This window comes from Haliotis rubra, unplaced genomic scaffold, assembly GCF_003918875.1.
Source record: "Haliotis rubra isolate DU_JTF1 unplaced genomic scaffold, ASM391887v1 Scf543, whole genome shotgun sequence".
Taxonomy (NCBI): domain Eukaryota; kingdom Metazoa; phylum Mollusca; class Gastropoda; order Lepetellida; family Haliotidae; genus Haliotis; species Haliotis rubra.
In genome coordinates this window covers 546,952-569,638 of record NW_025767239.1, presented here as the reverse complement: position 1 = coordinate 569,638, position 22,687 = coordinate 546,952, and the positions used below count along the sequence as shown (strand labels likewise).

Sequence of the window (22,687 nt, the reverse complement as noted above, 5' to 3'; positions counted from 1 at the left end):
ACAAACACTAACAACTGTGTGATGCAAGATGATTGCCAAAATTTATGGTATACAGTGATTTATCGACCTCTTGAACACAGTCAAAATCAAGAATGAAACCCCATGCATGTGTTTGGGGCTACTGCATTGTGCATGTGCATCCCATTCCGTTGTGTTTAGGGTTGGTGATAAAGAGAAATGGTGGCATGTTCTTAAGACATCCATCTTTGAAAGGTTTGTTAACTCTTATACTTTCTATCCAAATTGAAAGTTCAGGTTCCCCTACTTTTTCTTAAGTATGCTACAGACATTTTTTTATTTTCTACAAATGTTAAAACGTTAACACGTTACAATGGGCTGTCTTCCTTCAGGATGCTGTTCAGCTGGCCTTTGTTGAAGCAGCTTGCCAAGGAGTGCACCTGCCCAGCTGATGACTCTCCAGATGATATGATCCTTGGCATGTGCCTCAAGAGAATGGACATAACAATAACTCACTCACCCTATATACACCAGGTGATATATCTCACTCTCCCTATATACATCAGGTGATATATCACACTCTCCCTATATACACCAGGTGATATATCTCACTCACCCTATATACACCAGGTGATATATCTCACTCTCCCTATATACACCAGGTGATATATCTCACTCTCCCTATAATACACCAGGTGATATATCTCACTCTCCCTATATACACCAGGTGATATATCTCACTCTCCCCTTATACACCAGGTGATATATCTCACTCTCCCTATATACACCAGGTGATATATCTCACTCTCCATATATACACCAGGTGATATATGTCACTCACCCTATATACGCCAGGTGATATATCTCACACACTGTATATACACCAGGGGATATATGTCACTCACCCTATATACACCAGGAGATATATCTCACTCTCCCTATATACACCAGGTAATACATCTCACTCACCCTATATACACCAGGCGATATATCTCACTCACCCTATATACACCAGGTGATATATCTCACTCACCCTATGTACACCAGGTATAGATCTCACTCTCCCTATATACAACAGGTGATATATCTCACTCACCCTATGTACACCAGGTATAGATCTAACTCTCCCTATATACACCAGTTACAGATCTCTCTCTCCCTATATACACCAGGTGATATCTCACTCTCCCTGTATACACCAGGTAATATATCTCACTCTCCCTGTATACACCAGGTGTAGATCTCACTCACCCTATATACACCAGGTGATATATCTCACACACTGTATATACACCAGGGGATATATCTCACTCACCCTATATACACCAGGAGATATATCTCACTCTCCCTATATACACCAGGTAATACATCTCACTCACCCTATATACACCAGGCGATATATCTCACTCACCCTATATACACCAGGTGATATATCTCACTCACCCTATGTACACCAGGTATAGATCTCACTCTCCCTATATACACCAGGTGATATATCTCACTCACCCTATGTACACCAGGTATAGATCTCACTCTCCCTATATACACCAGTTACAGATCTCTCTCTCCCTATATACACCAGGTGATATCTCACTCTCCCTGTATACACCAGGTATAGATCTCTCTCTCCCTATATACACCAGGTGATATATCTCACTCTCCCTATATACACCAGGTGATATCTCACTCACCCTATATACACCAGGCGATATATCTCACTCACCCTATATACACCAGGTGATATCTCACTCTCCCTGTATACACCAGGTATAGATCTCACTCTCCCTATATACACCAGGTGTAGATCTCACTCACCCTATATACACCAGGTATAGATCTCACTCTCCCTATATACACCAGGTGCAGATCTCACTCTCCCTATATACACCAGGTGTAGATCTCACTCAGCCTATATACACCAGGTGATTTATTTCACTCAGGTTATATACACCAGGTGTAGATCTCACTCTCCCTATATACACCAGGTGATTTATTTCACTCAGCCTATATACACCAGGTGTAGATCTCACTCTCCCTATATACACCAGGTGTAGATCTCACTCTCCCTATATACACCAGGTGATTTATTTCACTCAGCCTATATACACCAGGTGTAGATCTCACTCTCCCTATATACACCAGGTGTAGATCTCACTCAGCCTATATACACCAGGTGATTTATTTCACTCAGCCTATATACACCAGGTGTAGATCTCACTCTCCCTATATACACCAGGTGTAGATCTCACTCTCCCTATATACACCAGGTGATTTATTTCACTCAGCCTATATACACCAGGTGTAGATCTCACTCACCCTTTATACACCAGGTGATTTATCTCACTCTCCCTATATACACCCGTTGTAGATCTAACTCTCCATATATACACCCAGTACAGATCTCACTCTCCCTATATTTACCAGGTGTTGATCTCACTCCATATGCACCATTTGTAGATCTCACTCTCGCCAGTAGATCTCACTCACCCTATATACGCCAGTTGTTGATCTCACTCACCCTATATACACCAGGTGATGTATCTCACACACCCTATATACACCTGGTGTAGATCTCGTTCACCCTATATACACCAGGTGTAGTTCTCACTCTTCCTATATACACCTGGTGTAGATCTCGTTCACCCTATATACACCAGGTGTAGTTCTCACTCTCCCTATATACACCAGTGGCCGTATGCATATGTCAGGCATAAATTCTAGTCCAGGCGTTAGTGAAATGTGCACCTGGGCGTAACTTTAAACCTGTATGCATATCTTAGACGTAGCTAAAGTTACGCCAGGTGTAGCGCTCCATCTTACCCAACAGGCGTGGCCCTGTAATGGTGGCAGTTGTATACCAATATCGGAGATGACAGTTCTACAGAAACCGTATATTTAGAGACAGGTCAAACCCTTTAGAAATGTACCATGACCTTGATATGTACAGAAGATTTAGATTCAGGACAATTGACATTTTCAAGATAGTGAGTACAATCAGAGATGATATTGATTATTATATTTCCCAACCAAAATGAACTCATAACACTGAAAGACTGTTGTTTTTACAACATGGCAGGGTTTCCCGGTGTAGTAGGATGTGCTGCGAAATTGTTTCGCACCTTTTCCCAGTGGTTTAAAAACGTTTGAAAATCTAAAAATAGCACACTGCGCCTGGACGTAAATACGTTAAGTCAGGCGTAGTAATGCCTTGGCTTAACCGACATTGTGCATGACGTGTAAGAGCAGGGCGCTTCTAAGCCCGACATAGTGTGTTGCGCCTGACGTTAGCTACACCTGATATGTGCATACGGCCACAGGTGGAGATCTCACTCTCCCTATATCAGTGTATGATGTAAGGCCCGTCCGACCGCACGAGACTGTCTAGATTTCTGACGGACAGTCTAAATTTATAGCTAGCCAGCCTGATGGTCTGGTAAAAAATTTAGATGTTTCTTAAATCTTGTTGTCAGGCCTGGTTAAATCCATTTTGGGCTGGTAACATTTTTATCCCCCTGGCATGTAATGTGGGGGGATATAGTCGATGCCTTGTCCGTCCGTCCGTCAATCCGTAATCATTTTTTTTCCAGCACATAACTCAAAAACGTAAGCGTAACTCAATATTTGGCAACAAAAATTGGTAGATCTATCAAACAGAACCGAAGGTGATGCCTTTTGCTAATTGCAGAATTTGGCATTTTTATTTTTCCCGGTTTCCATGGAAACAATTCCAACTTAGTCTCAAAAGGGAGGGGTGGGCTTCGTTTCCGGAGCACAACTCGAAAACCCTTCAATATCTTTCCACAGAATTTGGCAGATATATGAGACAGATCTTGAAGTGGTGCCTTTTACTATTTACAGAATTTTGGAATTTTTATTTTTCCCGGTTTCCATGGAAACAATTCCGACTTAGTCTCAAAAAGGAGGGGTGGGCTTTGTTTCCCGAGCACAACTCGAAAACCGTATAATATCTTTCAACAGAACTTGGCAGATATATGAGGCAATTCCTGAAGTGGTGCCTTTTGCTATTTTAGATTTTTAGCATTTATATTTTCATGATTTCCATGGAAACGATTTGGACTTACTCTAAAAAATAATCAAGCTGGACTTCAAGTAACTGTCAGATGATTTGTTCTTTCAAATATGTAGGGGCCAGGGGGATATGTCATCTTCTGATGACTCTTGTTGAAGTTACCAGCCCTGATGTCTGGCTGGGTTTGGGGCTTATTTCATTCACTGCCTATATACACCAGGTACAGATCTCGCTCTCCCAATATATGCCTCTCTCCCTAGTTCACCTCACTCACCAGGTAGAAACAGGACAGAGTTATTAATGCCAATAACTGGTCCGCTGTCTAGTCCCATTGTAAAAGATGTCCAAACTGTGAAGAATCAGGATTAGAATTGGCATTCACTTACCCATGCTTTTCATAAGAGGCAACAGACACTATTGAGTGGTTTCACTCACTGACTTGGTTATGTGTGCTATTACATCCCAATTATGCAGATCACTGGATTTTCTGGTGCATAACTAATTACAGGCTGCCTTAAAAAACAGGAATGTTGCTAAGTGCAGCTCAAACAACAAACAGTTGATCGGGCTCAATTTAACCATTTAGAGTGAGTGAGTTTAGTTTTACGCCGCACTCAGCAATATTCCAGCTATATGGCAGCGGTTTGTAAATAATCGAGTCTGGACCAGACAATCCAGTGATCAACAGCATGAGCATCGATCTACGCAATTAGGATACAATGACATGTGTCAACCAAGACAGCGAGCCTGACCACCAAATCCCGTTAGTGTCCTCCTACAACAAGCACGGGTTACTGAAGATCAATTCTAACCCGGATCTTCATGGGTCTTAAGCATTTAGAACTTGAACTGGTGCAACCTGAAGCTGCTAAATACTACCTCTTAGTTACGCCACCCAGTGCATGTTGATATTTTGCTGTACCGACTTCTGCTGGAAAAGAGAATGATGAGGACCGGCTTTGGTGATGTGACTCTGATGACCACATGAACCACCGACTGTTCTGTTCGGTACACCTACGGAATACCGGATACCTACCAGCCATATTGTTTAGCGTCACCCTAACCCTAACGCTATGCCTGACCCTAAACTTTACCCTAACCCTAACCTTAATCCTAAACTTTACCCTAACCCTAAACCTTACCCTAACCGTAACCCTTACCCTAACCCTAAAATTTACCCTAACCCTAACCCTAAACCTAAACCTAAATCTAAAACTAACCCTAACCCTAACCAAAAGTAAACTTGTGCTTTCAAAGATAACGGGAGGTATCCAGTATTCTGTAGTCTTACCATTCTGTTCATGTCATAATTGTTTTTAAGTAAGATAACATGATCTTATCAGACCCCGAATAATTTTGTTTTAGTGCTGTTGTAAATGATCAGTCCTAAAACTCCAGCAATATATATATAATCCATACTGAGCAGCAGGTGCAACCTGTTTTTGCCTGGTGTAACTAAATATAACCCTCCCCTTAACTCATCTCATAGCATCTGCTGACTGGAGGAACACCAGTGTAAATCTGTGTCTCCTTTTGTCACTGCAGGCTCGGATGGAGGACTACAGTGCTGACTTTCTCAAACACAGAAGTCATGTGTCGTTTCACAAACACTGGGACAGCAATCCTGTAAAGACGTACGAGCTCCTGCAGAGAGACGTCACCTCCAAACATGATGAACTATAGATGCTACAATTAATGGTTTGGTGTTAGCATAAGGGGTGGTTGTTAACAGGAGAGGTGCTTGTTAACCTTTACAGATAAAGGCCGTATCGGCGTATGTACGGATAAAAAATATGCACGATACAGTAGAAAATAATTTAGAACACGTAGCACATATGCATCACTGCATTGCTGCACTGTTTTTGAATCATTTACAGACGTATTTATCTGAAAAAGTATTGTTTGATTGTTTATTGACCTGTTTACACAAGAGTAGCAATGTTGTGATGCATATATGAAACGAAACACAAGATTATCGATTCGCAAAATTCCATTCAGTACTCTAAATGTACTACTCTTAAGTTTTCCCAGTACTCCTATGTTGCAAAAATAAGGAGTACGTACTCCTGATGTTGAAAAATTATCTGGAGCCCTGTTAACTGAAGAGTTGGTCAGGTATTGAGATTGTTGTTATAACTGTAAGGGTAACTAAAGGGGTTGTTAACTGAAGGACATGTGGTTAAGTGAAGAGGTTGTTAACTGTGGGAGTAGTGGATGACTAAAGGGGTTTTTACTGAAGGGTTTGTGATAACTGAATAACTGCTCTACACTGAAGGATTTTATCTCAACTGAAGAGATTGTTGTTTACTGTATGGATAGCTGATGGCTGAAGGGGTTGTTAACTGAAGGACATATTGTTAACTGAAGAGATTGTAGTGAACTGTAAGGGTAGTTGATGGTGAGGTTGATGTTAACTGTAGAGGTTGATGTTAACTGAAGAAGTTAATGTTATTTTAAGAGGTTGATGTTAACTGTAGGGGTCGGTATTATTCGTTACACTGCTATACTGAGTCTAACAAAACCTTATGGGAGGTCGCGTCAGGTAACCTTTTCAATTGACCAATCAGAACACAGCTTACCAAATCGCGAAAGTTGACATTCACACATACCTTTTGAACTTTTACCTCGAAAAAGTTTTGTACCCGAACGATTCCGAATGCTATTTTCCGTACGATCGTTTCCGAGTGATGCACATGGAGCACGCCACAACAGTGAGTAAACAGTCGCAGAAAATAGGGTTTTGTCAGTATTCAAGGGTGTCAGCTTGCGGAAATATTAGCTAATGATAACCATGTCAACAAAAAAAACAAAGCGTATATTCTGCAGGTCATATATCTGTGTTTTATGAGGGTTTTCATTTGTTATGAGATCAGTGTTGGTGACCGGGGAAGAGAAAATCCATTTTGTAAGTTCCGCCGAACCCTAAATAGTAGCCGTTGTCTGATTGGTTAAATCCGTTCGGTCGTCTCGCGTTTGATTGGACGGTCAGAGGTCTCTCAAAGGTTACCTGACGCGACCTTCCACAAGGTTTTGTTAGACTCAGTATAGCAGTGTAACGAATAATACTGAGTCTAAGTTTACTTAGACTGAGGGGTTAATGTTATTCTAAGAGGTTAACTGCAGGGGTTCATGTTAAATGAATAGGTTGATGTTAACTGCAAGGGTTCATGTTAACTGTAGAGGTTGATGTTAACTGCAGGGGTTCATGTTAAATGAATAGGTTGATGTTAACTGCAGGGGTTCATGTTAACTGAAGACATTGTTAGCTGTAGGGGATGATGTTAACTGAGGGATTCCTTTTTATGTGAAAAGAGATTCTTAGCTTTAATGTTAACTGTTAGCTCAAGGAGTCACTAACTGCAAAGGTTGCTGCCTGAAAAGGGATGCTGGTGTAAAATTCTGCTCAAAGGATGGACAGACAAGCAGCAGAGGAACATAGAAGTATATCCAGTGTTCTTGTAGCAACTCAACAACTGATTATATGACATTGTAAATAATAGAATAATACATGCAACTCTGTTGTACAATAATGTATACATATTTTGTTTAAAACTGGTATTTATACAGAAGTTGTTGATGTATATTTTCACGGTTGTATGGAAGGGTCACATGGTCTGTTAACCCCCACACTTCGGGAGAAGCTGTTATGTGTTTTATGTACACTGTCTACTGGTGTTTAAAACAGTAGCGAAACATGTACTTAGTATATTATATGTTTTATACACAGGGTTAACTGTTATAGTATGTATATGTGGAAAATATATGCATGTATCTTACCTTTCAGATTGAATGAGGGTGTTAAATGTTGATGCAAGTATTAGTGCCAATTTCCTTTATGAAATCCACCAAAATATATATCCATTCTTGCATCTAGAAATGTTTTCAAGAGGATGAACCAGAAGGACTCTTTTTAGCCGTTTAGAAATCGCAAATATTAAATGTTTTAAATATATTTGAAATATTGCCATGAAAATTATCAGACATTCTCAAAAGGCAGGAGGGGTGGTGGGGTAGTCTAGTGGTTAAAGCGTTCGCCCCGTCACGCCGAAGGCCCAGTGTAGCAGGCCAGTTATTCCCCGTTGTAAACCAAACTTCCCCCCCAGTGGAAGTTTCGTTCTAGGATATTCTTACCTCGGGGAAAGTTTGGGCTAGGCTGAAGTTTCCCCCCTGTTTAAAGTAGGATATTTTGTTCTGTTTTCTATGAAAGGTGGGGGAGAGATTCTGGCCTAGCTAGGCCACTTCTTCCCCACCTTTGCTCTTATATCAAAAGGGGGAAATTCTGGCTAGCTAGGCCACTTCTTCCCCACCCTTGTTCTTATATCAAAAGGGGGAGAATAAGTTATTATGAACATCAAACCGACAGTAGTTTTGACTTAAAGTTCCGTACACATTTTTGTCAAATAGTCCATTTTTGCCTCTGACTTGGATGTAGTGATTTGAATGCATACATGTTTGAACAACATATATCTCTAAATCCATCCTGCTCCTGCCTATGAAAACGCTTTTCATTATTTTTTCATCTGTCCAAATCGCACATTTGATGGGTAAATAAGATGTAATATACACAGGTTGCTTGCTCTCTTATGCTGTTTATTATCAATCGCACATTTGATGGGTAAATAAGATGTAATATACACAGGCTGCTTGCTCTCTTATGCTGTTTATTATCAATCGCACATTTGATGGGTAAATAAGATGTCATATACACAGGTTGCTTGCTCTCTTGTGCTGTTTATTATCAATCGCACATTTGATGGGTAAATAAGATGCAATATACACAGGCTGCTTGCTCTCCTATGCTGTTTATTATCAATCGCACATTTGATGGGTAAATAAGATGTAATATACACAGGCTGCTTGCTCTCCTATGCTGTTTATTATCAATCGCATATTTGATGGGTAAATAAGATGCAATATACACAGGCTGCTTGCTCTCTTATGCTGTTTATTATCAATCGCACATTTGAAGGTAAATAAGATGTCATATACACAGGTTGCTTGCTCTCTTATGCTGTTTATTATCAATCTCACATTTGATGGGTAAATAAGATGTAATATACACAGGTTGCTTGCTCTCTTATGCTGTTTATTATCAATCGCACATTTGATGGGTAAATAAGATGTAATATACACAGGTTGCTTGCTCTCTTGTGCTGTTTATTATCAATCGCACATTTGATGGGTAAATAAGATGCAATATACACAGGCTGCTTGCTCTCCTATGCTGTTTATTATCAATCGCACATTTGATGGGTAAATAAGATGTAATATACAAAGGTTGCTTGCTCTCTTGTGCTGTTTATTATCAATCGCACATTTGATGGGTAAATAAGATGCAATATACACAGGCTGCTTGCTCTCTTATGCTGTTTATTATCAATCGCACATTTGAAGGTAAATAAGATGTCATATACACAGGTTGCTTGCTCTCTTATGCTGTTTATTATCAATCTCACATTTGATGGGTAAATAAGATGTAATATACACAGGTTGCTTGCTCTCTTCTGCTGTTTATTATCAATCGCACATTTGATGGGTAAATAAGATGTAATATACACAGGTTGCTTGCTCTCTTGTGCTGTTTATTATCAATCGCACATTTGATGGGTAAATAAGATGTAATATACACAGGTTGCTTGCTCTCTTATGCTGTTTATTATCAATCGCACATTTGATAGGTAAATAAGATGTAATATACACAGGTTGCTTGCTCTCTTATGCTGTTTATTATCTTATATTTGATGTATTTATGCATTATTGATTAATGTAATGGAACATTATTCACATAAGCTTGTTTACTAATCCATAATCACTTTTGGTGAATGAAATGTTTCAGATATCCATCGGCCAAAAATACCCCTTATCAAACCTTGTCTTTTGAATGTAGAATAAGGCACTATAGTGGATGATAGATGATACAGCATGTCGTACAGATATTGTGTTGGGTTGTTGTTGTTATGTTGATGTTTACGTCTGATATGTAGGAAAATAATGATGCAAACAATTCATACTTTGTTTCTTGACAACATCTGCATCATTAACTGTATACACATGCTCTTACATGCTTTTGATACTTTGCTTTTATGCTTGCTTTTCTTTTAAATCTTACCTTATATAAGGATTTTGAGACATATGTGAACCATGTACATGTTATATATGAAGATGAAGATGACCTGTAAATTGTTAATGGAACTTGACATCAACATGAATATCTTATCAATGTGTTCACGTGAATAGCTATGTCTTGTTTACGTTTCTAATTTATTCAAGACGAACATAAACATGAAAACAAGGTTTGTGAGGAAATAGCCTAGCTAGAACAGAATCTCCCCCTTTTGATATAAGAACAAGGGTGGGAAAGAAATAGCCTTTAAAGTTGATTCAAGGGTGGGTAAAGTTTGTCCGGGGAAGGTTTGGCCAGGGGGAAAGTTTGGCCTGTTACACCGGGTTCGATTCCCCACATGGGTACAATGTGTGAAGCCCATTTATGGTGTCCCCTGCTGTGATATTGCTGGAATATTGATAAAAGTAGCGTAAAACTAAACTCACTCACTCACTCAAAAGACAGGCAGGTATCCTTTTTTTCTATATTATGCTTGCAAATATTGGTTGTCTGATGTGATCAAATATGTAAGAATGGCTAATATGAGTGAAGAAGGTTGATGTCAAGTGAAAATCACTTATGAGCAAGACTGTGACCAAAGATGAATTTGTAATCCTTTTAATTTGGTTTGTAGTTACCCTTGCCTCCTGTTTCATAAACAGAAACAGCAAGTGGAGAGCTTTTAGGTTATCTCCTGATAGAGTTAATTTAGTAAAGCGCATAATATTATTTCAAGAGGGAGAGATAATTAGACATTGATAACAACTTCTTAATGTTATCTTGAATTATTCTGATCATTAGGGGCAAAAACGCCTCATATCATACCTTGTCCATTAACCTGGAGAGCTTTTAGGTTATCTCCTGATAGAGTTAATTTAGTAAAGCGCATAATATTATTTCAAGAGGGAGAGATAATTAGACATTGATAACAACTTCTTAATGTTATCTTGAATTATTCTGATCATTAGGGCAAAAACGCCTCATATCATACCTTGTCCATTAACCTGAGAGCTTTTAGGTTATCTCCTGATAGAGTAAATTTAGTAAAGCGCTTAATATTATTTCAAGAGGGAGAGATAATTAGACATTGATAACAACTTCTTAATGTTATCTTGAATTATTCTGATCATTAGGGGCAAAAATGCCTCATATCATACCTTGTCCATTAACCTGGAGAGCTTTTAGGTTATCTCCTGATAGAGTTAATTTAGTAAAGCGCTTAATATTATTTCAAGAGGGAGAGATAATTAGACATTGATAACAACTTCTTAATGTTATCTTGAATTATTCTGATCATTAGGGGCAAAAACGCCTCATATCATACCTTGTCCATTAACCTGGAGAGCTTTTAGGTTATCTCCTGATAGAGTAAATTTAGTAAAGCGCTTAATATTATTTCAAGAGGGAGAGATAATTAGACATTGATAACAACTTCTTAATGTTATCTTGAATTATTCTGATCATTAGGGGCAAAAATGCCTCATATCATACCTTGTCCATTAACCTGGAGAGCTTTTAGGTTATCTCCTGATAGTTAATTTAGTAAAGCACTTAATATTATTTCAAGAGGGAGAGATAATTAGACATTGATAACAACTTCTTAATGTTATCTTGAATTATTCTGATCATTAGGGGCAAAAACGCCTCATATCATACCTTGTCCATTATCACCTTGTCGAATATCAACTTGATGAAACAGCAATATCGTGACTCCGTGTCTGAATGTTCCGATCTGATTGGTTGAAATGATCTTGATGAAGTACAAGGTAGTCCAATTGAGAGGGAAACTTATCCCCACAAAGAAAATAGGCTCTAAGTCAGTGAAAGTCTATCACCTTTCAGTTTGTATTAATACTTTTACAATGGTTGATTTAATGGCAAGATGATTACATTTAGCAGTTTCTGTTGAGTCTTATTAGTTGTGAGTTTGGTAAAATATTGCTAAAAATGGCATAAAACCCAACTCTCACACAAGAGTGAGTGAGTGAGTATGGCACAATTGCTTCAAGCTGGCCAGTCAACAGGAAGCAAGTACAAGTACTGAACATAATTTCACCTATATTTGAGCTCTTGTAGGTGAGGGGCAGTGGGGTAGCCTAGTGGTTAGAGCATTCGCTCGTCACGCCGAAAACCGAGTTCGATTCCCCACATGGGTACATTGTGTGAAGCCCATTTCTGATATCCCTGCTGTGATATTGCTAGAATATTGCTAAAAAGCGGTGTAAAACTATACTCACTCACTAACTCACCATGAAAAGGTATTGGGTTTTCAGTATGCTGATTAGCATCAATTAGGATCAAAAGGAATTCCACAGACTGGAATATGGACTGTTCTCCTGTCATGTTCCAGTAACACATTCTGTTTTTGTTTTACATGTTTACGATCGCTTTATGACAAAGAAAGGCATAATAAAGTATCTACTGGATACCAACACCATATTCTTTCAAGTAACGTCAACTAACATGCTTTCTTAGGTATATGTAAAGTTTTTAAGATGAAAAGAAAACTGGATCTACTCATTTAAGTTTGAAGAATCACCAAAGGTCCAAACGGCACAGATTGTTCAGTTCAGGGGTAGCCTTGTGGTTGAAGTGTTTGCTCATTACGCTGAAGACCCGGGTTCAATTCCCCACTTGGGTACAATGTGTGAAGCCTATGCCTGGTGTTCCTTTCCATGATATTGCTGAAATAATGCCAAAAGCAGCATAAAATTAAACACACTTTCTGTTGTCCGTTTGTGAACTTTCAACTTCTCCAAACCAGCAGAGGAGATGAGCCCCAAACTTTTAGGGTATCCAGCACCATTGTAACACTTGGGTATGTGTTAATCGGAAAGGTAGTTTGTATTATGTGCAAAAACAGAGGCAGAACCATCCAGTTCCAGCTATAGAAAATCAAACATCTCATTGGCTGGATTTGTATGTTTGAATTTCTGATTGAGCCATGAGACTTGCTCTTCCATCACTGAACGTCATTTATCCAGAAACACCTTATCTTTCTTATTCAGATCAATAGTGGTGTGAAACTTTGTCCAATGGTGGTGACCCGTGAAGATCCGGGTTAGAATATTGATCTTCAGTAACCCATGCTTGTCGTAAGAGGCGACTAACGGGATCGAGTGGTCAGGCTCGCTGACTTGGTTGACACGTCATTGGTTCCCAATTGCGCAGAACGATGCTCATGCTGTTGATCACTGGGTTGTCTGGTCCAGATTCGATTATTTACAGACCGCCGCCATATAGCTGGAATATTGCTGAGTGGGCCCGTAAAACTAAACTCACTCACTTCAATAGTGGTACAAATACTTGATTTCTGGAGCGATCTGATGTCTGTGGAATGTTACTGGTTAGTTAGGCATACAGAATACAGAGGTAGGTCAGTTGTGATACAGAAGTATTTTGGTAGTGATGCCAGTGTATCTGAGATTCATGGGGAGCTGCGATTTGTTGCACAGAGTTGTCTCCCTTAGGTGGGGTGAAATTGGGTTTAACGTCGTACTTGAGAATATTTCGTTCATATGACGACGTGCATGCATGTGTATGTGTATGTGCAGCTGCTTGTACTAGCCCAGACTTAAGCTGGTTTTATAGTGCTAGCCCACTGAGATACCATGCAGCAGTGAAGCATGAATACCCCACTCAGACACATTATACTGACTCCAAGCCGACCAGTCCTTGTTGTATCCATTAATGCCGAACGCAAGGCAGGGACCAACAAGTACCATATTTTAACGTCTTTTGGTATGACGCGATCGGGGATCGAACCCGCGACCTTCCGCTCTCACCACTACATCCATTAATGCGGAACGCAAGGCAGGGACCAACAAGTACCATATTTTAACTTCTTTTGGTATGACGCGATCGGGGATCGAACCCGCGACCTTCCGCTCTCCAGGCGGACGCTCTCACCACTACACCACGGAGGCGGTTGTCTCCTTTAGGCATGCCAGAAGCCTATGAACTTGAGTTCCAATTCCCAGTTAGCTGTGATCATTATATTGTCAGCACTATAATTATACATGTGGGTTTCACTGAAGTGGTAACAGTCTACACCTATAACACTCCAGTCTTTCCTCTCACACCAACCTAAAACACTGTGATGGTCACAATATGACTGGGGCGGTGGGGTAGCCTAGTGGTTAAAGCGTTGGCTCGTCACGCCGAAGACCCGGGTTCGAATCCCCACATGGGTACAATGTGTGAGCCCATTTCTGGTGTCCCCCGCCGTGATGTTGCTGGAATATTGCTAAAAGCGGCGTAAAACCAAACTCAGTCAGTCAGTCACAATATGACTGAAATACTGATGTGACTTAAAACTCACTCACTCAATAAAACGCTGTGGTGTAATTGAAATACCGTTCGAAGCAGTAACTCACTCTTCAATCAGTCAAACTACATCCCATCAATGCAGTCTAGTCTATTCTGATAAAATACCGAAGGCCTATTTACCACCATGGGTTTGTCAGTCTGGTTTGAATCCCACTGCTTCAATAGTTGTCCAATCACATGGTCTTTCACGATGCTTCAAGTGGTGATATTATCGGTACTCAACATTCCCTGTTGTACACCAACATATCATGGAATCTCAGCTTGGGCCAGACCAATTTTATTTCTTGTTTTATGGATTTTTGTCCTCAGAAAACCTAAAGGCAGGAGGGAAAAAAAATATAACATAAAACTCACCAGTCAAAGTAATATTCCTTTTAAATACTAAAAGTATTATATTTTGCGCAAATTATGAAGTGTATATGGGGCAAAAAACAATTTAAAAAATTCTTTTTATGTAAGTTTAGATATTTGGCCAATAGAAATGTGAGGATTTTATTTTTGGAGGGGGGGGAATTAATTTTAATTTTTTTTCTTATTCTTGAAAAATTACAACCGGTGGATCCGCAAAACAAAAAATAAAATTGGTCTGGCATTACTGTTAAAGTCTGAAGTGATGCAAGTTTCGAACCCACAAACATATGTTTCAGATATGCTCAAGGGAAGCAACTCGGCAAAGAGAATCGCGGGCATTACACGACTGGGCCTCCCATGCCCCTGTAATACATCATGGCTTGCAGGGATTGGGAAAGGCAGGGGCCATGGGCCATTTTGCAGATTAGAATAAAAATGGCCCATTAATATTTTGAAGTTTATTATTGATACAAGGGCAGTGGCCCATTCTAAATTCAGAAAATGGCTAATAATCCTGAAAATGGCTCATTGTCAAAGTTTTCTATCCCAATCCCTGGGCTTGGAATATAATTCTTTCCCGACAAACCAACAAACACATTTTCAGTCCTCTCAAAGTGCTGCTTTATTGAAATAAATACATCTATATACATGTACACCTGTCTCAAATATTGCATTTGTAGGCAAAGAGGCCTAATACCGACAATCTACAGAACCGGGTTGTACTGGAACACAAGTCACTTGTCATCACTGTTTCAATGCAAATAACACATTATTGAGATCTCTTTCTGACAAAGGTATGAAAAACGTTGAATATCCTCCAAGCATCTCAACAACAAAACAACATTCCGTAGTATTTCAGTTATGATGTCTGTTTGATAGCTGTAGATTAGAAATTAACGATTTAAGTCGGACAGTAATTGTTCTGCTTTGGTTGAGTCCAAATTCATGACACAATGTGAACTAGGTCTATGAAATCATAGATGTTTTGGTCATTGTGTGGACATTTCGTACACTTGGAAGGAGTACAAAACAATAATACAATGAATCTTTGATTTCTTTTCTTAATGAAATGTGTCAGTTATGTGGGACACTTCATGATTATAACTCTGCCATTTCAAGGATGTCTTCACTTCACATGGGGAACAGTTTTCAATGTTACGTCAATGATCAATTTGATTATGATAGTTGATATATAATGATGAAAAAACACAAGAAATGCAAGCAAGCCAGCGTAACGGATTTCATTGTCATTACTTCATGGGTATATCTACTCCACATTTTTCCATTTCCAGTAAATGCATATGGCCGCTATGTGTTCAAGAAATGAGATCTGTCCGGTTTTATGAAACGTGGCTCTGTATAAGTCAATGAATCTGAAAAAGCTACTCCTGTATGAGTCATATGAGCGAAATATTCTCAAGCACGACGTTAAACCCAATTCCACCACCACTCCTGTATGGATTTGGTCAACCCTACCATTATCCAACACTGAACTAATGTGCTTGGTTGGTTGGTTGGTTGTTAACACCACACTCAGCAGTATTCCAACTATATGGCGACAGTCTGTTGAAAAATTGAGTCTGGACCAAACAATCCAGTGATCAACAGTATGAGCACCGATCAGTGTAGGAGTGGCATTGTCACATGCTGCATGAGGAATATTGCCCAAGTCATCTACCTGGTCATTGGTCTTATCACTCTCTGTCTTCCCTCTTGTCGGAACTGACCCATGAAGGTCCGGGTTAGAATATTGGCCGTCAGTAGCCCATGCTTGTCGCAAGAGGCGTCTATCGGGATCAGGTAGTCAGGCTCGCTGACTTGGTTGACACACGTCATCGGTTCCCAATTGTGCAGATCGATGCTCATGTTGTTGATCTCTCACTTGTCAGAACTAGGTCTTCTATTTATCTATGAATATACAAAGCCATTTGATTTATCGTTCAAAAGTATCGTATCACAAAGAAGCCACATGTATCCATGGATGAAGGAGGACAGTTGTGGAAAACCCCATGAAGTACTGGCAATGAAAGGATGAAGAAAACAGATAGCTCTAACTTCAACATTGTATTTCAAGAACTAGCAGCACATGCTAGGTCCTAAACTGTAGGTAATTACAAGCTCAGGGTAAAAAAATTGTGGATGAAAGTCTGATGTTAACCAAGTGATCTTATCTGACCTGTTCCAACTGTGATCTCAACACTATCATACTTTTTATTATTTCAAATAGTGATCATAAAAGTCGCATTTAAGGCCATTGCACTTACACAGTGGTTTGCAGCCATGTATAGTGTTTATCCAAGGAGATACATGCATCAGGGAGTGAGTGAGTCAAGTTTTACGCCACACTCAGCAATATTCCAGCTATATGGTGGTGTAAATACTTGAGTCTGGACCAGACAATCCAGTCATCCACAGCATGAGCATCGATCTACGCAACTGGGATACGATGACGTGCCAGCAAAGTCAGCGAGCCTGACCACCCATTTACGACAAGCATGGGTTACTGAAGATCAATTCTAACAGTTTGACATGGATATCACACTCAGACACAGCATGACACTCTTTGTCTTACCATTTTAATTTTAACTTACAACATGCAGCATTACGACTGCTCTGTGGAACAAGGCCATGCAGTAAACCCTTCTCCCTGACATCTCATGACAATATGAAGCCCCTCGTGTTCTGGTGGATCAGACTACTAGTTCAGGAACACTTGAAAAGAGAACACTCATCCTTGAGTGATTCATTTAATCATTTTGTAAAAAATTCTGGTTTCAATATCAGTTAATGAATGTCAAGATCTTATAGGAAGAGTTATCTTTCCTTGCCGTAACGTTCATCCACAACTTTATTATTCCTGGCCACCTCGTGGACAAACCAAAATTCACATGCCACTATTTCTTCATTTTGAGCATGGCTTACTTGCACAATGTTGTGAATAAACATCCAATCAAATTATGTCCATGAGCAAGACATATTCGTGCTGAGTTACAGATGAGGAGACAGGAATTTCAACATCACTTTCAAATCCATGGCTGCGAGAAAGGTCCTTGGTATTTATAGAAATAGAGACATTATACTGAGAATAAATCAGGGATTGAAGTTGTGTAAAGCTCATGGTCTACCACTGGAATAACCTGGCCAGAGCTCTATGACAGTAATGCCCATACATTGATGTATTGGATGAAGAAGTAGAAAGGGGCATGGTCTATACTTATGATTGGGCAGTGTACACAAAGCATGATGTAATGATCATATACATGTGTATATACATACCACCAATAAACCAATAGGGAGCTTTCTCCTTCAAACTATAAAACAAACGATCTTGTACACAGTAAACATCTAACCCTAACAGAGCAGTTGATATATTTTCATATATATGAAGATGAATTTCAGTAAGAAATAGGATACAAACAAGCAGTGATATCCGTAATAAATTTATTCAAGTTGAGATGGTGCTTCATAGTCATGCTAGTGGAAAATTGGTTTGATGACAAATTGTGACACTGATTACATGAACAGTTAACAGCGATAAGATGACAATGAAACAGCTGGTTCACCAAGCTTAGTTAATCGGGACAAGTGATGCTTGACTCGGGCTTTTATGGCCAGCATCGCCTCCCTTGCCGGAACAATATGACTCCAGACTGCACTGAGCTTGGAGTACCAGAGTCCTGATTCACAAAGAGTTCGTAGTGCTACGACATTTGTAAGCCTATGATAAACTATTGAGTTATGACATGTCGTAACATTACAAACTCTTTGTGGCTCGGGACTCCGGGACCTCATCCACAAAGTGTTTGTAGTGCTAAATCATTCATAAGCCAATGATACAGTATAGGGTTACGACAGGTCGTAACATTACGAACTCATTGTGGAACTGGACCCAGGGACCCTATCCACAAAGTGTTTGTAGTGCTATATCATTCGTAAGCCAATGATACAGTATAGGGTTACGACAGGTCGTAACATTACGAACTCATTGTGAAACTGGACCCAGGGACCCTATCCACAAAGCGTTCATAGAACTACAACATTTGTAAGCTTGTGATAAACTATTGAGTTACGACAGGTCGTAACGTTACAAGCTCTTTGTGGAACTGGACCCAGGGAACTTATCCACAAAGCCTTTGTAGCACTATGTCATTAGTAAGCCAATGATACAGTATAGAGTAACGATAGTAACATTACAAATGCTTTGTGAATTGGGTCCCAGAAGCAGAGTCCTTTATGATGAGGTATCAAACAACCTTCCCTGAAGTCTAATTGCTAGGTCTATTTGTACAACTCCATCAGTAGAGATCCTGGTGATTTCAAGAGCAAAAAGGTTGCGGACATGATTAGAGTGAGACATGGAGAGAATGCAGATGTAATTCCAAGATCGAAGAACTCTCCCATGTTAGCAATGAGAGAAATAATATATATAGGCTGTGAATATTGCATAAAGGGATGACACAAGATACAGTGGCAACAACGAGGGTGACGTACACATATACTAAAAAGTCTAAATGCATTAAAACATTCTTTCATACGCACACATCTTAAATTAAATTGCAGTCCAATGCAACATAACGTCAACTGTAGGCTTAATGTGTACCACAAATACACATTCACATTGTCACAACATATATCACATTCACGACTTGATGTTGCTTTCTTAGCATGGGGTAATAAATAATAAAAGGAAATAAAATCTTTCGGCTATTTACATCTAATATAACATAATGCCTTTGGATATCAGGCACTTTCAACAGGGCTATGTACAAATAAAACAAAAAATCCATGTGAAAATGCTATCTACATTGACATGCATGGTAAATTCTATACAAAAAACAGCTTCTATCACAATATACTATAAGCAAAGTACATGTTCAACATAAAAGAAACAGCTAATTTTTTTCATATTTTATAAATTAACTTAAATACATCACATGAGTTGCAAGAAATGTACAAACAAATGGTTATTTATGTTTTAATATCTTTACACACTGAGTGTGAGCATACTATAAAAACATGAAATATTTCTATCAGAACCGATTCAATGCTGGAATACATTATAGAAAGGAATGGTTGGGAATGGCACCAAATATGGGAATACAGCTAAGGCAGCGTTCAAACTCAAGCATGAAAGTCTTTGTCATAAACACTAGTGTTATCACTAAAGACTGCAGGGCATCCATGACATGCTACGTTTGTTTACTTCTTCAGCTAACCTAAATGACATCCCTTATATCAAACACTTTATAGGCAGTCTACCAAGCAATAGAGCCCATGGTTGATATATGACTGAAGATATATATGATACACATAGCACTATAGACGAAGAACTGCAGAGTTGGATATAGGATACAGGCCTGTTCTTTACTGAACGTAGAACAAATCTAAATCGAGTGAATAAAGGCATGGTACAAGTTTCCGTCGTATAAAACGTTACTAAAAGACTAGGTGAATTGAATCGCACATCCACTGACTAGTGTATCAAAATTGTTTTCTGACTCAAATTCAAAAATAACATTTGTAGTTCATGACTTCATGAGCTGGCTAATGAGTTCTTATTCTAATTCTAAACATACTAAAAGAGCTACTATTGAACGTTGCCTGATTGTGTTTTTGTCAAGAGTCAACTTCTTTCACCAGTAAGAGCTTTCATAACTGAAAATAACAGCAACTTACTTGAAAGAATTGATGAATAAATTCTCACAGACAAATGACACAAGTCCACAATAAAATGAATTTTGCTACAAAAGGGCAACCATAAAATCGTACATAAAACGGCAGAATTTTGTGTTAAAATAACCACACACCTAAAAACGTTTTCTTTTTGTTACAGATAAAGGTCTGTGAACCAAACTCAAATAGATGAACTGACAGAGGTCAAACAAAATACCAACAGATCAATTTACAGTTAGTAGTTAGTTAAATTAGATTGTCTCATATACACACAGAGTATCACTGTTATACATCACCAGCGCGCTTCTCTACTGGGATGTGACGAGCTTCAGCATCACCGTTGCTGTCAGCAACATCCCAGACAAAGTTGTCCCTGTAGCCAGGTCATGCATCACAATTGACCAACTCCCATCAAAGCAGATAATAGGTTACCATATCTGGTACAACACAACACATCCTTGTATACCACCGCTTGGTGTAATACGAACATGTCCATCACGTAGCCAAGCAACACGAAACAAATCCACATAGCATTACGTCCTCGCAGAGGAATATCCAGTGCCTTCTGTACAAAATCAACAATGTCAACGATGTAGCTGCTCTTCTTACCATGGATTATATTAATTTGTTGCAAGTCCTTTCCGTGGTATTTTGGATTCATCCAACATACATGCATTCCAATTTATCTCCGTACATCAGAAAGTTAGAATCAGAGGTATTTCATGTAAGGGTCCATAAAAGCACTATATCAATATAGTTCTTGTCCAATGGTTTCAGCAGTCTAGGCTCCTCAACTAGACTAGAACACATAGAACAAATGTATCTTTGAATGAATTTGTGTTGTATGTTAGAAATACAATTGCAGTTTTCAGGATTAAAGGCATCGAAGATCCTTTGAAACAGTGACCCAAAGATGATCTCTGGGTGTCCTTTTGTTTTTGGCACATGCACTTCCGACTTCAGTGTCAACTCAGAACAATATGGCAGTAGTAAATCAAATGCAAATCGGTTACGCCATAAAATGTTTGGTTCAGTAACAAAATTCTCAAACGGAAATGAGGTATCATTGATATTTCAACTCGGCCATCGTCACCGAAGATGTCTAACCTAATTCTAGTCCATTGAGTACATCAGGGTCAGACGTCGTTATCAATGGCTGCAATCTGGACTGACAGTCCTAACAACCGATGGCAAGACGACCGATAGAGACAGTTCTTCTGTTGAGAGACAAGCCTTCAGGTGAAAATTCTCATCAATCAACTGACAATATCACAAATTGGTTTGATCTAGGTGAAGTTTCAGACCAGATTAGGACCATATTGACGAGGCTGATATCTTTGAGGATTGCAAGTTGACATTGACAAGTCCTTACTTTACCGCTGCAATTCTCAGTTTACATTTCCGATGGTTCCTGAAATTACAGTACACATAACCTGAAGGTGTATAACCGATTGGTAAGAAAACCATGACAAGTCAGTTCGTCTATTCCAAACATTCAACTGTTGACCAGAAGATGTTCCAATAACTGACTAATCCCTAGGATGAAGACACAGTTGCTGAACCAAAGCCTCCTACTATGAAGTTATGTCCTGTTTGTTACAACTATCCTATTTTGTATTAAAGATGGGTTGTAGTCTGGTCTGTCAGCTGTAGAGGAGCCGTCCAGCAGTTCTGGGAGAAGCCTGTAGATCAACTGTAAGCATCGTACGGATTCATCACGCCTTGACTCTGTAGGTTACATAGACGGTGCTCCACAGACTCTTTGTCTACAAGCAGAAATATATACAGGGTCTACAGCTGAGTTAAAGAGTGAGTGAATATGGTTTTACGCTGCTTTTAGAAATATTCCAGCAATATCACGGCGGGGGACACCAGAAATTGGTTTCACACATTGTGCCCATGTGGGGATTCGAACCCGGGTCTTCGGCGGGACGAGCAGACGCATTTACCACTAGGCCAACCCACCGTCCCCTGAGTTAAAGAGGACACCTAATCTGCAATAGAATAGAATGGGTGACCGCCCATAAAATCATTAAATCCCCCCTCCCCCAATTTTTTTTTTTTTAATTTTTTTTTAAAATCACTCTGCAGGCATGCCTTTGTTCAACTTGCTAGTTAATGATAGCGATTATATCACAAAGTGGGTGTATGTAATCACTGTCGAAGGAATAGTATAGACAAAGTAGTAAAGTCTTGGTGATGCTAGGTTTGAACCACATGCTACTACTGAAGCCAGAGCTCTG

At 39.4% G+C, this 22,687-nt stretch overlaps 2 protein-coding genes across 11 annotated transcripts in view; one reads left to right on the top strand and one right to left on the bottom strand.

The window, feature by feature from the left end:
- LOC124253531 (beta-1,3-glucosyltransferase-like) overlaps positions 1-7,883 on the top strand; it is a 43,451-nt gene extending 35,568 nt beyond the window's left edge. The window contains exons 13-15 of one of the 5 annotated variants that reach the window (XM_046687333.1): positions 351-492; positions 5,534-6,448; positions 7,171-7,883. In XM_046687333.1, coding sequence (XP_046543289.1) covers positions 351-492; positions 5,534-5,671 — 280 coding nt within the window. In that variant the 3' untranslated portion in view covers positions 5,672-6,448; positions 7,171-7,883. Of the gene's footprint in view, positions 1-350; positions 493-5,533; positions 6,468-7,100 lie in introns of all 5 variants that reach the window. The other 4 variants (XM_046687330.1, XM_046687332.1, XM_046687331.1 and 1 more) reach the window with 4 other exon arrangements.
- LOC124253530 (serine/threonine-protein kinase ULK2-like) overlaps positions 7,291-22,687 on the bottom strand; it is a 68,330-nt gene continuing 52,933 nt past the window's right edge. For 4 of the 6 annotated variants that reach the window (XM_046687325.1, XM_046687326.1, XM_046687327.1 and 1 more), the window contains one exon: positions 16,436-22,210. In XM_046687325.1, coding sequence (XP_046543281.1) covers positions 22,134-22,210 — 77 coding nt within the window. In that variant the 3' untranslated portion in view covers positions 16,436-22,133. Of the gene's footprint in view, positions 7,375-16,435; positions 22,211-22,687 lie in introns of those variants that run through there. The other 2 variants (XR_006892229.1, XR_006892228.1) reach the window with 2 other exon arrangements.